This window comes from Hydractinia symbiolongicarpus, chromosome 9 (genome assembly GCF_029227915.1).
Source record: "Hydractinia symbiolongicarpus strain clone_291-10 chromosome 9, HSymV2.1, whole genome shotgun sequence".
Classification (NCBI taxonomy): Eukaryota; Metazoa; Cnidaria; class Hydrozoa; order Anthoathecata; family Hydractiniidae; genus Hydractinia; species Hydractinia symbiolongicarpus.
The window spans coordinates 22407123-22425128 of NC_079883.1; the positions used below are offsets into that span (position 1 = coordinate 22407123).

Below are 18006 nucleotides of genomic sequence, written 5' to 3' on the forward strand. Positions count from 1 at the left end.
ACACTTAAATCATCTCGCTTGTAACTCTAAGTAGGCTGGTTATTAATCTCATTTCTCCATTGTTATAGAATAGACCTGTTGTTTTTAACCCGAAATCCCAAGTGATATTCTCACGAAGTATAATCTTATCAAATATCGTTCCTATCTTTCTAGGTGTATACTATAGTGTAGGTCCCACTTTTTTTAAAGCTTACCTTTTAGAGATAAAAAAATTTTTCGCTATAGCACAAAAAGCTCTTGAGCAAAAATCAATTTTCATTGTGCTTCAATTTTCTCTCGCACGAAATTTTAAAAAAACTGGCTGCTGCTGTAAACAAAAAATTAATTTTATTCTATAAACTAAAACTATCTCTTTTGTCTATTATAATTATACGTCGAAGACAGAAAAAAAGAAAGAATATTTCAAAGAAAAAGAAAATGTGAATAAAAAATTTTTTTCAAGGGAGACGTTCGAAAGGGTTGTATGCAATTTTGTTAAAAGACCTTATGCTGTTCGATCACGAATACTTTTTCAAGACCTTTAGAATGCCAACAATCGATTTAAAGAATTACTATCGTTAGAATTGCTTGGTTGTTGCTGCAAAATTTGATGATAGAGCATATTTATTTCAAGTTTATTTTTGTCTGGAGAAACACATGTCTATTCGTTGTTCGCTATTTTCAGATTTATTATTGTTTATGTGTTTTAAATTTTGCTGACGACTGGCAAAATTACGTAATCTCTTTAATAATAGCCGTATTTTGTCTGTGTGTCCGCGAAAGCCGCGTCCCCTAACGGAAACACGAAATTTTTAAAATGCGCACCAATACCAAATGCGATATTTTATTCCAGTTTGTTGCGACGGGTAAATTTAAAGGACGAGCGAACGCGACGGGCGACCCCGTGGATTTTTCCACGGGTTAACGACTAGTCTATATTATAATACCCGTATACGTCTGTCCGTCCGTCTGTCTGTTACGCAAAATGGTAGCTTAGCTGCGCAGGTAGGGAGACGCACGCAATGCGGTAAAAAAAAAGACGGGCGAACCCGTGGATTTTTCCACGGGCTAACGACTAGTAGTTTAAAATACTCGATAATCATTGGCTATTTGTTGCTAGAGAGAAAAACAACGTCGCCAAAAGTAGAATGAATTCAACTTTGACGCTGAGCTCCAAGAGCTGCTCTCAAGCACAAAAAATCTCTTAACCAGCGGTAATTTTGTCAAAGTACGCATGTGGTAAAGAAAAGCTTAAGAGCTTATTACGCTATAGTGGAAAATGAAGTCAAATTTGAAATCGGGTTCTCAAAAAAAATTTATCGTATCGTGCTCGCCCCATTTTGCTGCTTTAAATTTGCGCAAACTTGTGGCTACCTCTGGGCTGTTTTAATTTCCCAAGTTTTCATTTAGTAACTGGCCAGAGTAATTTAACAGGTTTCATAACCTAGCATGATTTTGTTCACAGGCCAAGTACTTTGGTTTTTTAAAGTGTAAGTTATTCAACAGAATTGGGTGTGTCTCCATTGTGCACCTTTTTAAAGCGAGATAGTTTACGCAGCTCCTGCTTCTTGTATGATTAAAACCACGAATTTCATTTTTCGAAGTTTTCGGGCCTTATGTTGCTTCGACGAAGTTGTTATATAAAACAAGCGTGCATGCCACTCGACAATGATAAGAATTACCCCCATTACTACTTCTGTTGGAATAAACAGGGATTGGCAATTCTTAGAAATCTTCGGGACGTCTAGTAAGCACCAGACAGATTATTAAGTGAGAAGTTCAGCGGATTGTACATTCAAGTGAGAAGTTCAATGGATTGTACATTCATAATATTACTCATCAAATCTGTTCGTGCTTGGGTTGAACAGCCAAGAAGCAAATTTAAATTATGATTTTTTCGCTCCGTTTTTTTAAGAAAGAACAAATATACAAAATGAACAAAAAATTTATTATATACAAATTTATTTATGTTATACTTCAAAATAAATGAACACGATAATATCAACCGTTAGGTCGAATTTAACGGGTATTTTACGAAACTTGCTGCACATTAAAAAACCAGTTTATATATATTTCAAATCATAAAAAATAAAGATAGACCACATGATGTGACCTAAATATTTTTTATACAAACCAATAAGTTGAATTTCCACTGAACAGGAAAACGGAAAGGAAAAAGAAAAATACCTAATTTGATTAGATATCTGCCAATTATTTTGAAATAACTGAAAGTTGAAATGATTCAACTCTTTCACTTTGGATCTGACCAGTAAAGTGCATCAATCAATTAGATTTCAGAAATCAGACTTATCCATTTTGAACCGTTTTGGAGTGGACAATTACTTCTTGCCGGCCTTTTGGTTTTGAAAATAAAAAAAACATAACAAGTACGTAACAAATTCACAAAACTGCGAATTTAACAATTGTGACCATAACATGTGTTTAACAACAGACAGAACATTTCCGACAGTAACAACATAGTTTATTTACTTATAATTGATGAAGGAATGTCGGACAAAGCTATCCTCCCAACACAAAGTGACGGAATTTCCAAGGTGACGTCGGTAATTTTACGCACGAAATATTTCGTTCGACTAATTTTGCACTAGGATACTGACTTAAATTTATCGTCAAGAGTTATTTAAAAAAAATTTCTACAAGGAACTAAAATAAAGATGAGCACAGCAAACTTCAAATTGAAAGTGACAAAATTTTCTGTAAGTTCCGATGAATAATTTCGTCCGATAATAAGTAATGCAAACAACATCTACCTCGTTCTCAGATCTCCTTTAATGCACTATTTAAAAGAAAGGGAAATAGACTATGTAAGAAATGTTTTCATTGCATTTTTCTTCTCTTAAAAAAATGACAGAGAATAAAAAAAGACCGATACTATCCATTTTTCTCGTCAAAAAACAAAGTACTGTTTTCTTAATGTGATTTACCATCACCAAATTCAAAAAAATAGCTGACAGCAGGTAGAATAAATATTAATTACTAATTAACGGAGCACGATCGCTGTCATCAACCATAGCATCTGATTGATCGTCATTACAGTCCACGTCATCAGACGGAGAGGCACTCTCCTCCTCGGTGCTCCGATTTATTTCATTTTCAGTTCCATTGTTTTCGTCAGGTGAGACATTTTGAGGATTGCCGCCTAGTACACGTTGTATAGAGGCGTATATAGGTTCACCTTCAGATGTTTGTGGAGGAGTGTTCTCCGTCGCTGTGGTTAAATCATCTATTGTTTCGTATTCATTTTCACCGCGTTGTGCTGCTTCTAAAATATCAAAAAAGAAAGTTTAAAAATAAAACAAAAATACAAAACAGGGAAAAATTAGCCCCGAGAAAAATAAATAAATATATTCCTCACCAAGAGCATTGAGGGCGTGTCTCCTCGCCGTAAGAGGGGCGGCAGTTGTTTGGTTATCACCTCCTCGGTATGGAGGCGGCGCTTGCAGTGTTCGAGCTTGCATAGCCTCGTCGTAAGAGGGCAAAACGACGTGGACGTCGTTCGAATAATACACAAAAGAACACCGATCGTCGCTGCGACCAAAATTTCGATTTCTCAAAACACGCCGTCTTTGAAGTGCGACGATGCTAATCACTATTAGCAACAACAACAACAAACCGCCTGCGGTAGCTGTCACAATTGTCAATGTTTTTGTGGACGAGTTTTTCGCAGTGACTGGAGTAACGTTAACTGGAATGAAAAATTAAAATGTCAAAAAAAAAAAAAAATGACGGCTAACACATATTTTCCTCACAATTGAACTTTCGTGAAGAAAAGACAGAACTACTGTTTGTGATTTGAATTTAACAGGTTTTTTTCAAAAAAAAAAAAAAAAAAAACAAATTTGCGAAACCATTGTGGCAATTGATCAAACAACCATTGCGCAACTTTTTGAAACTCGATTTTTCAAACAGGATCCACTATCGATAAGGTAACTTCCTTAAATTAGCGCTGCGTTTTACATTATAACATGCAAAAGAAAACTCTCTGAGTTCTCTCCCAGACTTTCAATTGGTAAAGACTATACAACTACAAAAATATGACTTCGATACTACTAGAGAATATACCTCTTGCACATTGATAACGTCCATCAGATTTCACCATCATTTGACCGCTTCTCTCACATTTCCCTCGGAACTCACTTAGTCGAAGACATTTCGGCAGTTCGCCTGTCCACATGAGGGCTGGAGAACATTTCCTTTGTGAGCTCTTCGTAGGATCCATCACATAACCACTTTCACACGTGTATGTGACAATACCACCAATCGGATATTTTATGTCAGTACGTCTGTATCCGTGGCTTATTTGAGGTGGTGTGGGACAAAAAGGCCCTGGAAAAAAAACAGGGTTGACCTCAAAAGGAGAAATGTAGTTAAACAGCATCCTAGGTTAAACATTATCTATCAGAAATATTCCAATTCCGTTTCCACTGCAGCTTGCATACACGCAAATACACGCTTTTTTATAAGCAACACAAAGTTAGGCTCAACTGTTGTTTACTTGTTGCCTGGTAACTGACTGAAAAGCCCAGATTCACGTGTATATTCAGTTATCTTCAGTTATCTTAGGGCACGAATCGAAATCAAACTTTAATCACGCCTGTCGTATAAATTTACATGACTTTTATAACAAGGCAACTAATGGCTGTTCTTATAACCCCTGTTCTTTGTCCTTTTTCTCTTTTTTATTTAATAACTTCAGGCTGAATGTAACTAGTTAATGAGAGAGAGAGATGTACATATTTTACATGGCTAGCTTCAAAAAATATTGAGCGATATACCCTGTCAATTATTTCCAGGAGAGGTCATGGTTTAGATTATTCAATGCTCGCCTTGAGCTATACGCAGACCCAATTATGATCCTCCTTCTGCTAGACAACTGCGTGTAACATCCAACGACCCACACAATGCAGCATCACCCCCACTTCCCTCACGACACTGGAGTAAACCCAGGGCTATGGTAACATTCACTCGCCCATATTGAATCGCCGCCAAGACTTAATCTTTTTGAAACATTTCAACCTCGTGTTGCTTTTAAGATGTTGCTGGAAACCTACGTGTGTCCGTTTGGTTAGCATAAACCTAATTTAGTGTTACTTAAATCCCGACCTTTTAAATATAATAGCGACACAGTATCACGTTTTTCAAAAATTGACGTGACCCAAAATACACCACGTCTATATGATGTTGTTTTTATATAAATAATTTAAAGGTTTGAAATGTAAAAACAAAAAAACATATATATCAAGTAAAAACAGACTTACTAGAACATATTGGCCATTCCCCAGACCACACACCTTTGCTGGTACAATACACAGACACTACACCATGAAGAACGTAGCTATCCATGCAGGAGAAACGTATATTTTTATGGATAGGATATGATCTATACATTGGGATGTAATACAATTTCTTGTCGATATTATCAGGAATTTTACATGTAAGAACTATAACAAAAAATCCGTTTATTTTACTGTAGCTGCAAACAAAATTAACTTACAGTGTGTAGCTGCTAACAAAACTAACTTACAGTGTGTAGCTGCAAACAAAATTAACTTACAGTGTGTAGCTGCTAACAAAACTAACTTACAGTCTGTAGCTTCTAACAAAACTAACTTACAGTGTGTAGCTGCAAACCAAAATTAACTTACAGTGTGTAGCTGCTAACAAAACTAACTTACAGTCTGTAGCTTCTAACAAAACTAACTTACAGTGTGTGGCTACAAACAAAACTAACTTACAGTCTGTAGCTGCAAACAAAACTAACTTACAGTGTGTGGCTGCAAACAAAACTAACTTACAGTCTGTAGCTGCTAACAAAACTAACTTACAGTGTGTGGCTGCAAACAAAACTAACTTACAGTCTGTAGCTGCAAACAAAACCAACTTACAGTCTGTAGCTGCTAACAAAACTAACTTACAGTGTGTAGCTAAAAACAGAACTAACTTACAGTGTGTGGTGGCTAACAAAACTAACTAACAGTGTGTGGCGGCTACCAACACCAACTTACAGTGTGTGGTGGCTAACAAAACTAATAACATGATGTATAGCTGCAAACCAAACTAACTTACAGCGCACTGCTGCTAAACTGGTATAATTTTCAGGTAAACTTTTGTGGTTCATGATCGACGTTATTTTTTTTAGCATAAACTTTTGCAAAAAGCTTCTTCTGCAAACAATTCTTTTTCTAACATTAGCAGCCTGCGCATCTGAAAAGTCTTGCCTTGCTTCTGGTAGTAGTCAATAAAAAGCAGAGTAGTAGTTGATATGGTTTTGAAAATCAAATGCCTAAGTTAACTGTTCCTTTTACATCAAAATATTTTGTAATATTTGCTGATAAAAGAATTTCAAGTTATGCAAATATATACACCATTTAGGTTAAATTAGACAAATTTTAGCCAGGCATTAAAGAAACACACACAAAATTATACCTTTACAGGTGGGAAGATGGTGAGACCAACCAGTTGTTCTACAAGTTGAGATTGGATATCCATCCATAATGTACCCTACATCGCAAGTAAACCTAACTCTGGTGCCAACTGCACGGGAAAGTGGTCCAGTTGAATATCTCTCTGGAATTATTTTTCCATGGGGAAGTGTACCTAATGATGAGCATATACCTAAAACAAAACGTGATATTCAAATACATTTTCACACTACAAGGTGTATATATAATAATACAATAACAACTGATTACCCCCGGCTGTACTGCAAAATATTGTCCAAGGTCTGCTTATTAGATAAACATTGTAAAAGATAGTGTTAAATGGTCTAGTTAATTTTTTAATATTTTGAGAAAGCATTGACATGCAGCTGGGGTAACAATGAAGACAATTACAATCATCTGTTAAAAATGTTGTTAACTATCCAAAATATGGACCAAGAGATAAATAACTTATCCTAAGATTTTACTAAAATGAGCATTGTATCATAAACCACATATATCAGACCTTAACATTACACAAATCCTGCCACACTTTGTGCACTTGTGTAGAGCGCCACCTACTACACCCTCAAAAATTAGTGGGGCGTAACCAACCGCCACAGTAAAAACATCTGTTATTGCAAAGAATAATCCCATAATACAATGTTTGAAATGACATAACCGTGTAGAAACATCCAGCAATGTATTGATAGACATAAACCTAGCACAACTTTACCACAGTTTATGCTCTAGTGTAGAGTGCTAAACCACACTTCAAACGAATTGACAGAGCGTCACAATCTTAATTATCAATACAACAACATACATTACAAGCAACAGAATTCAGAAAAAAGAGCATATTCCTTATTTTTATTTTAACTATTTTACTATTTTTTATTAAAAAACACGGTATTAACTTATTAGAAAAATTTAAATTAGAAGAAAAAAATAAATGAGGGGATGGCTTAACACTATATAATATTTTTACAAAATCCAAACAATATATAAATCAATATACCTGAAATTTTCCATTCAAAACTCCCTAGGTTGTACACATTTTTATTATAAGGTTTTGAAACAAATATACTTACGAATATCACAATATTTTTGTGTATAGCTTTCTTCACATAGACAGCCGTATTGAGTGCTGTTCGTGTTTCTATTAATCTTGGCAATGCACGATCCATGGACACATTTATTATCACAATTGTCTATAAAAAAGAAATTGTTTTTAAGACATATCTTTCTAGCACAAAAACTCTGAACAACCTAAATAAACTCACACTTCTATAATACTGTAGCTGCAGTCTTTGACACAGGTGAAGATGAACAAATATCTAATCTTTGACAACAGTAGTGGAAACATACAAGGTGTATATCTATTCTCACAAATTTGTGATAGTCAGAACTGGGAAAGTTTGATTTTAAATTTAATAGACAACAATTGTATTTCAATTGTCATGCAAAATGCATGTTTGTGTATAACTGACTGAGATGAGATATACAGATGTTGAAAGCATACATACCCACACATTTTAAAAAGCTAGGCTGCCAAGCTCCATTTTTACATAACACCTTATGTTGTATTTCATCATCATTCTGAAAGTGATATCCTTCAACACATTGGTAATAAAATTTTTCGTTTTCATTATATGCATTCTTCAGTTGATTTACAGATTCTGCATATCTTGGGAGAGCAGGCTTTAGGCATGTTTGCAATGATAATGAAACTATAAATACAAATAAAGTGAACTGCTATGACTGATAAAAAGCGAAATATTAATATTAATCAATTATAGGTTTTTATATGTATCTATTTCAAAATGGATAAGATACAAGGGCAAGTTTTCTTTCACTTCTGTGCAAGAATATCATTTGAATTTTTCCATCAGAAAAAAGAATTATCAAGATAAAATTTAAATTTTACTTTTAAATCTAAATCAATTCAAAGAGATATTATAAATTGCGAAAAAAGCAATCATTCAAGAACTTTACATAATTTTTAATGAGTGATGAATTCTGTTATTTTGGGGTATAATAACTGTAAGAAAAAAGAGAACACAGACCTTATGACAAGAACCCAGACCCAAGACCATGTGTGTATTTGAGACCCAAGCCCCCCCTAGTGTGTTGCAAATATTTTGTTACGAGCATTCACCTCACATTGATGCAATACAGATGCATATGAGGTATATCACTAAGCCAAATATTTTTTAACTCATATACACTTATTATCAGAAATTGACTTAGAAAAAAGTTGTTCGTAAATAATATTTACTCTTCTACACAAAAAATTCCACAGAGACCTTTGTCAAAATATATTTTATTTTATTTTATTTTAAAACAGACAACTATCCATCTTTTTTAATATAGAGATATTGTGATTGACATTTGGCTTCAGTCTACAGTAATAGACAAATGATGTGTTTTTGCTTAATACATTTACAAACCCTCCATATTGCTTTCGATTAGGTAGACTGTCTTCAAAAATGTTTTGTTACCTGTTCACACGGGGGTTACAAAAGTTGCAACTGAAAGGGTCACTCTTTGCCAGTTTAATAAAGAACTGTGTGAAGCCTGAGTTTTGTTTTTGTTATTATTATCATTTTCATACAAAAAGTCAGTTAATCATGAAAATCCAGTTTAGAGGGTGCAGGATTGGGTCTACAACTCGCATTTACTACTTTATGACATGTAATAAAACTATTTGTCTGTTTTATAATAACAAAGACCTCTGTGGGCTCTGTTGTGTAGAAGAGGAAATATTTTTTATGGGTAATGCAACTATATTTCACTGTTTTTTTTCTAAGTCAGTTAATCATGAAACTCGTTTTTACATCTATTAAAACTAGTTGTCTGTTTTAAAATAAAATTAAAAAGATGGATAAAGTTGGGTTGGGGATTAGCAATTATAGTTATAAATAATTGACTGTGCGTTATCTAACAAATTATATGTTTTTGTCATTTTTTAATTTTCATCATTTTTTTCACTGTATTTTGTTTGAACTCCAACTTGCTGAACACTTTAGTACTGTTTTTGTTTTTACTTTTTTTAAACCAAAAAAATACCTTTCTGGTACCTTGGGTTGTTGGTCTTATTAAGCCTTCATATCACAAGGTACTAATTTGCTTGTATGCCACTAATTTTATGATGACAATTTCTTGTAACAATAAATGAATTAAAAGATCACTTATTAGCTAATGCAACTCTGAAAAAATTACATTACTTAGCTAAAACTTGTATATATTTCATTGATAATTATAAAACATTTTTTTAGATTATTTAAATTTTATTATCAAAATTTGTAATTCTTTAAGGATATACATTTTTGTGAGAATTATATAAGCAAATCCTATTATTTCACAAGAATTAAATTAAAAATTTGGTAACAATTTTTTCACAATTTATACTGTTGTGGGTAAAATAAATATTGTTAAAGTTGAGATTTGGATATCTGTACACATTAATGTTAGAAAAATCATAAGGAAAAAATTATATAGTATAGTGTAAATTGCTTTTCAAAAGAGAAAAGATTTATAAAATTTAAAAACAAAAAAAACTTTCCCAATAATTCTTGCAAGAGCTAATTTTTCCCAAATACAAAAACTCACTAAATTCTTGACAATTAGGGGGGTAGGACGGTAGGACGGTATGTGGTGCATGTGGAAAGAATAGAGGAAGATAATTGTATAAGAAAGGGTAGTTTCTAAGGAAAATCCCAAAAGTAGATCGAGAAAGACTTAGCAGGAGGTAATAAGGACAGGCTTGCTGCAGAGCAATTTGTGTAAAACAGTCTAGATCAGATTGGGAGAGGATCATTTATATACCCCATGTATAACTGAGAACGATGATGACAATGATGGTACATTATTTTGCATTTTGCAGGAGAAAAATAACTTACCATGACTCAGCAGCAGAAGTAACACAGTGGTTTTCATTTTTCTTTAATTATAATTTATTTCTCTAAAAGTAATAAATATTTCCTTCTATAGTTAAATGAAAATGTAACAAAAAACAGCCACAGTAACAAAGCTTAGAATTGATTGTATAAAACGTTACAAAACTTTTGTATACATGTAAGCTTTTACATTCCTGCAGGACTGTATACTAGTTATTATCTTCTTAACTTTAATTATTTAGATAATTTTTCACCAATATATACATTGATAAGTACAAGTAATTTGTTATTAAACAATATTATATAAATTTAAGTCTATGTTTAGAAAAATTGGGGAAAAAAAATAAAAATATCAATTGATCCAGTCAGCAGCCTGTAAATTTTTTATTTTTAAGAAAAAAGGATCATATATCAACTTTCCTGATTTTTTCAAAATTTTTTTAAAAAATATAAAATTCATAGACAACTGTTCAAGTTCTTCATATGAATCTTGTTTAAGCTCTACATATTTTTTCTATACCATAGACCTTTTTGAATGTTTACATTTTCCTTGGTAAGCCCTTCTGGCTTTAACAACTGCATGGCAGGCAGAAAGATGCGGAAACTTGCTGAAGACAGGTCTTTTTCAGCCCATTTCTTTCTACCGAAACATTTTTGATGCTTTAAACTATTATAGAGCGCAGATTGTTAAACTTCTGATTGACATTCAAATAAAGTTGTAATGACACCTTCGTGCGAAGAAACAGACTAAAAAGGACCTTGCTTAACATAGTGCCCGCATCTTTTTGCCTGCCCTTTAATTGTTAAACCTGAAAGGGCTTAAGAGGGTGTCGATAAGCGGTAAACGCCCGCATATATAAGGTCGAGTTTGGGGTTTTTTTTAATTAAATTGGCAGTTGTCGTCTGAAAACGCCCGCACTTTCTCGAATTCACATGGAACATTCCTGAAATACAATTCCCTGTAACATACCATGCAGACGATATTTTGGAAGAAGGCGCTTAAGGATAAAGGAGTTAATAAAGTTTATATATAAGTTATTTATAAAGTAAATCTTATTAGAAACTATGAAAAACAGTTCTTTTAAGAACTTAGCTACCACATAGTAAGTTTATTTTAATTTTCATAGTTTTTTAATCATTAGTATCTGTTTTTCTTTTCTTTTTCGGACATTATTTGGGTCTATGCTGGATTTTTCAGGCAAGTACTTGATTTTTTTTCAAAACGCCAAACTCGCCCGAAAAAAATGCCCGCACTTTTTAGGGCGTATGTGGCTTATCGGCTTTCAAACATTCAAAAAGGTCTATTACAGTTGTCATCATTTTATGAATGTAATGGTACACATCATCCAACCACCCTGATAGAAAAGGACTGTTAAGTAAAAGTTAAGTTCAGCAAAATGTAACAGAAATTCATATGTTTTACTTTAAACCATGGGGTTTAAACTTTGCATAAAATTTCAAGATAAAAAGCATAAATAAAGTTTTTCTGTTGTAAGGGATTTAACCATTTATCTAGTTAGCTGGCTAATACAGGATATCAGGATTTAACACTTCCTCCTGATAAAATTTAGCTACAGTATCGCTTGAATGTAACTTTACATGTACGCGATAGATATCACCTTCGCATGAGCTTTCCGTAGAGAGAGAGAGAGATTTATTTTTTATTAGGAGTTTACAATGAAAATATATAATATGAAAAATATATTGAACATTTACCTAATAAAAGGATAACTAGCACAAAGCACTTTATGTGCTTAAATAACGTGCTAGCTACCTGGGAGAACAACAGGTAGGACGAAGCCACAGGACAACACAGGGACAAGACGAACATTCAGACGAGGATATCACAGAGTCAAAGTCAAAAATAGCATGAAATGTCTGGAAGCTGCTTAAAACAAACCTTCAAGCAGGAAAAGGAATTTGGACTGGGTGAACTAAAATAAAATTGTAATTAGATTTTATATGTGTTAATAAAGTGACTATGTAAAAAAATTTTTAGCTCAGAGGTATTTTTACTCAAGATTTTAAAGGGTAAGGAATTTTGAAGACGGTTCCATGAGTTTATTGCAAAGAACTTAACAGACTTTTTACCAAACGCAGTTGAATGAACAAGAGGTAGATTCAAAAAGCCTTTGTCAGCAGCACGGGTGTGGTGGGAATGGGCGAAGTCGATTGCGAAAGTATTGATGAGGCTAATAGGAAGAGTTTTATAATAAAGGTTCAGTAGGAAAATTATATTATGTATACAGATCATGTCAGAGAATTTAATTAAGTTAAGGTTCCCGTATAGTGGGGTAGGAGAAGCATTGAAAGTACTAAAAGAGATGATACGGATAGCATGGTTTTGTAAAATTTCTATTCGACGGGTAAGAGAAGATTTTTGGCCCCATACCAAGGAGCAATATTGTATTTGGGAGTAGAAAATAGCAAAATAAATTTGACGAAGAACACATTTTGGAACAAAATGACGAGCTTTGGCAAGTGCTCCATTAGATTTTTTGAGGTTGGAGATGGTGATGTTAATTTGAGATTTCCAGGAGAGGTTTGAGACAAGAGTTATACCAAGGTATTTGACAGTATTACTAGGAACGATTTTAGTTCCATTGATTAGAAATTTAAAATTAAATAAAATTGGTTTTAACGGAGTTTTAAAAATAACAAGTTCAGTTTTAGATTTATTTAATGAGATTTTATTTGCATTGAGCCATTGACAAAGGAATTTGAGATCCAAGTTAAGATGTTTATTTAGTTGTTTAGCGGACTTACTAATATTTAGCAGGTTGGTATCATCTGCAAAGAGGTGGACCATGGAATGTTTAATTGCAGATGGAGCTAAATGAACATTTAGCTCATGTTAATTGTGGTGACTGCAGTAATGTCTCGGTTGCCTTGTACTTACCAATGTTCTTAGGATCACATATAAGGAAACTTTACTTGAAACAATATTGGTCAATACAGGATGGGAGACTTGCCTCGCCTACCAGCTTTAAGATGCCTCGCTTATTAGGACAGGCCTATAAATACCTGTATATTACCCATTTCAAGTTTGGCTCTGCAAACAACCAGTTAGAGCTAAAGATTCCCACCCGCCCTCCCTATACTATTCATAATGCTGTGTAGGGTTTGCCAAACTAACAACAATTTTGTTTTGTTTTATGTGATGTCACTCGGTCAACCAATGCGGAGTATCATTGCCTCATCACCACATAGCGTTCGTCACCGCAACCATTGTTAAAGACACAGTTATCCGAGTTCAGTATATGACTGGTTTAAAATGGCTTATCGCTCACGCATCAACAAAGATGGAGACACTTGCTCTAGCTGCACGGTTTCCTTGAACAACTATTTGGCTAGCAGTGTTGTCAAGGTTTTAGTCCAGCAGTGGGAGCAAGAGTCCTGGCTAATTACACATTGCGCGTTTTAACTGATGGGGATGTCGGGCTTCCTAAGTCAGCCAGAAGTTTGGACAGATACACGTGTGTGGCCTGTTGATTATATCATTACTTGATATTATTACTGTATGCTATTATTAATTTATAATATTATTATTATTTATATTGAAGAATAGAAGAGAATAATGAGATGTGAGGAAGTAATGCCGTGGAAGACATTCACAATTGCAGTGCAGCCAAGATGTGCATGTCATTGTGTGTGTGTCATACCATTAAAGTGCATTATGACGAAGAGAATAATGAGATATGCCGTGGTAGACATTCAAGCTTGTCGTACCATTGAAGTGCATATGTAATGCCGTGGGAGACATTCAAGCTTGTCGTTCCATTGAAGTGCATTATGATGAAATGATGATGAAATGCCGTGGTAGACATTCAAGCTTGTCGTACCATTGAAGTGCATTGTGACAGGAGAATAATGAGATATGCCGTGGGGGACATTCAAGCTTGTCGTACCATTGAAGTGCATATGATGAAATTAATGCCGTGGGGGACATTCAAGCTTGTCCTACCATTGAAGTGCATTATGATGAAATGCCGTGGGAGACACTCACAATGGAGTGCAGCCTAGATTGCATGTCATTGGGAGTGGGTCATACCATTGAAGTGCATTATGATGAAGAGAAGAACGAGATATGTCATGGGAGACACTCACAACGGAGTGCAGCCAAGATGTACGTGTCATTGTGAGTGTCTCATACCATTTAAGTGCATATGCTGGGGTTAGTGCTGTTTTTGTATCTGCACATGTATCTGTCCTGCCTGTTATTGTTTAATCTTATTGCCTGGCATCCCAATCCATGCCCCAAATATACAATTGCGTTACAATGCGAAGGATGTTGTATAAATTTATTTCATAATACAATGTTCTCTACTATTATGATGTGTTTTTACTGAGGAACCCGGACAATTAATATGAAGATCATTAATATAGAGTAGAAATAAAAGTGGACCAAGAACAGAGCCCTGAGGAACACCATGACGAATAGGTTTATGTGAAGATGACGAATTATTGATAAACACAAATTGTTCTCTGTTGGTTAGGAAAGAGCGCAGCAAAGATAAAGGAACCCCACGAATACCATAGTGATAAAGTTTTTTAATTAAAATTTCATGGTCAACAGTGTCGAAAGCTTTTTGTAGGTCAATGAAGACACCACAAACAAGAAGACCATTGTCAATAGCTTCCATAATCTTTTGAGTAATGTTTAGTAAGGCGTGTGAGGTAGAAAATTTTTTTTCTGAAGCCAAACTGATCTGGAAAGATAGTATTGTTCATAGAAAAAAAATTATATAAACGATTGAAAATAAGCTTTTCGAAAATTTTGTCAATGTTTGAAAGTAAAGATATGGGCCGATAGTTGCAAAGTTCGACATTTGAGCCTTTTTTGTAAACAGGGATAACTTTTGCAATTTTAAGAGAAGATGGATAAATACCAGTTGAAAAGGAAAGATTGATTAATTTAGTAATGGGAACTGCGAGGAGTTTTTTAGTAGGAAGAAGGACTTGGTACGGAATGCTGAAAGGACCTGTTGATTTTTTTTTATCAAAGAGAGAAATACAATCAAGGACTTCTAAATCATTAGTTGGGCGAAAAAATATTGAATTAGCTGTTGGGTTTTTTAGATACGAAGAAAAGTGTTTAAAGCTTGGTGGAATCGATTTCCTTAAATTATCTGCAATTGAGCTGAAGTAACTGTTGAATGAATTAGATATGGTTAATGGGTCTGTAGTGAGATTATTGTTAATGTTTAAACAAGAAGGAGTAGGAGATTTGGCAGACCGGAGTGAAATGATGGAACGAACACCATCCCAGATAGCTTTTGAATTATTTTTATTTTTGATGAAAAATTGTTTGTAGAAGTTACTTTTACTTATTCTACATAGAGTGACAAGTTTGTTTCTGTATTTTTTAAAGGATGTGTGCAGTAGAGATTTTATGAATGGATCTTTTTCTTTAATGAATTGTTTATGTAAAGCGTCACGTTTGCGTATAGAGGTGAGTATGCCAGTAGTGATCCATTCTTTATGAGAGTTTGTGTTATTTCTAGTAAAAGATTTTTTGAGAGGAACACATTCATTTATACAGTTATTGACAAAGGTATGAAAAATATCAAAAGATTTAGATGGGTCAAGTTCATTTAAGCAAAGAAGTTCATTCCAGTCAATGGCAGATATTTTTTGAGAAAATAATTCTTGGTTAAATTTATTCCAGTCTGGAATAGGAGATCTTTTTGTGGGAGGAGGTGGCAAGACGTGTTGTTTGTTTATTATAAGAAACTGTGGGAAATGGTCAGATATTGACGATATGATGTTACCAGACTTGCAGTTTAGTTCAAAAGGGTCATGAAAAATATTGTCAATTAAAGTACTAGTATTTTCTGTAATTCTTGTTGGAAGAAGTATAGAAGGAGCTAAAGAAAACGAAAATATAGAGTCTAAAAAATCAGAAATATCAGGGTTGGAATCAGAGAGTAATAGATTTGCATTAAAGTCTCCCATTAAAAAAATGTTTTTGTTCTCAGAGGTGGTTTTGCTTAATATAGGAGTAAGATGGTTCATATTAAAGTCATGTAGGTCCATATGAGGATGTTTGTAGATGCAACCTATGATATAATTTTTACCTTTAGGATGAATAACTTCAACAAATACTGATTCAAGTTGGTGACTTATATAACATAGTTGATCAAGGTCAGGGCGACTAGAACAGGAGAGCTTATCAGAAATGTATAACAAAGCGCCACCTTTAATGCTTTCTGAAGGAGTATGTATAAAGGTATATCCATTTAGATTACAGTTCAGAGAAGGAGATTTACTTTGAAAACCCGTTTCTGTTATACCAATAGCACTGAAATTAAAATTAAGGTCAGAGAGGAGATAGGTTAAATCATTAAAATGTTTAGATAAGGAAGATATGTTTAGATGGAACAAGGAAAAGTAGGAAGAATTAAAGTTTTGAGAGACAAATTCAACAGAGTCATAGTATTTACAATTGGTGTTATCATTTTCAGAAGGACTGTTGTTAAGAGTATTAAGATTGGATAGGAATTTTCTTTTCTCAGTGGAAGATAAAGCAGAGTTGAAAACAAGAGGGGTAGATTTGTCATTAAAAGGAAGTGAATCATTTATACATTTAAGACAGAACCAATTATCGTTGGAGTTTTGTAACATTTCATAATCAGTGGCATTAAGCCCATTACATTTAATATGCACCCAGAAACCGCACACATCACACATAATTGCTCGATGGTTTGAAGCAACAGATTTCAGACAGATCCTGCAGGGATGACTAATCATAGTGATATACAAAAAAAAAACAGACAAAAACGTAGTGTCAGAACTTTCGTTGTTATTGTTAACCTATTGTTAAATACATGAGCTATTTTTGCATGTTGAAAACAATACAGTTCATGTGTTGTTCGCGAAATTTAATTAGCTCATGTGAACTGCGTATGTCCCATTGTTGTATTTAATTGCTATAGTCGTCAAGAGATCAACAAAATAAAATAAAAATTTAACAAAATTTAAGTTTCGTTAGATCGTGTTTTAAAAGTTTAAGAACGAAAAACAGCAATAAAAATGCTTCGTTTGATCGTGTTTTAAAAATGTAAAAATGAAAAGCGGCGATAGAAATGCCTTTAATGTGTTATGTTCCTTCATTTTTCTAAAAAAATATTTCAAAAGCCTTTGGGATCTTTAACACTTTTAAACAATGTTACATGTTACAACAAAAGGATTCATCAAATCTTATTGTTCTGACTCGCGCACGACAATAACAAAAAAAAGCAATTAAGTTCATGTATAAACAAAAGATATGTGAACGTTCTTTATGTAGACATGAGATCGTAACATAAGGTCGTAAAACTCGCGTACATGTAAAGTTACATTCAAGCGGTACTGTAGAGGTTCCATCTAGTAAATATTCTCAGCTAATTTAACAACCTAGCTAGCTAAGCTAGCTATAAATCAGTTTAATAACAAACAATAATATATACTTTTTATTACGCTTGCTATATTTATAAATAAACTAGTAGAAAATTTCTTTAATCACAACAGAAAAAAAGAAAACAAGTTGACAGCTTTTTGCTAATGTCCCATCCGAATCCAGCCAGAGCAACGTTACCATGTTTAGTAATTACGTCACTTTCGAATTCCAAAAGAAGGATGAGGTGATATGAGTCAGCATCAACCTGGTTCCCAGTGTCCCTTTTATACATTGGGAAGTTTTTTATATT

At 33.8% G+C, this 18006-nt stretch overlaps 2 protein-coding genes across 2 annotated transcripts; both read right to left on the minus strand.

Moving 5' to 3' along the window:
- Positions 1-1865: 1865 nt before the first annotated feature.
- On the minus strand, positions 1866-10563 carry LOC130656174 (sushi, von Willebrand factor type A, EGF and pentraxin domain-containing protein 1-like). Its single transcript, XM_057459002.1, has 8 exons — positions 10322-10563; positions 7946-8149; positions 7511-7630; positions 6427-6615; positions 5259-5441; positions 4063-4326; positions 3356-3685; positions 1866-3262 (listed from the first exon to the last, which is right to left on the minus strand). The coding sequence occupies exons 1-8, from the start codon at positions 10356-10358 to the stop codon at positions 2970-2972; spliced, it is 1620 nt and encodes a 539-aa protein (XP_057314985.1). The 5' UTR covers positions 10359-10563; the 3' UTR covers positions 1866-2969.
- Positions 10564-14619: 4056 nt separating this feature from the next.
- Positions 14620-17988, minus strand: LOC130657841 (uncharacterized). The gene is made up of 3 exons (XM_057460836.1): positions 17849-17988; positions 15146-17060; positions 14620-15027 (listed from the first exon to the last, which is right to left on the minus strand). The coding sequence occupies exons 1-3, from the start codon at positions 17986-17988 to the stop codon at positions 14620-14622; spliced, it is 2463 nt and encodes an 820-aa protein (XP_057316819.1).
- Positions 17989-18006: the final 18 nt, after the last annotated feature.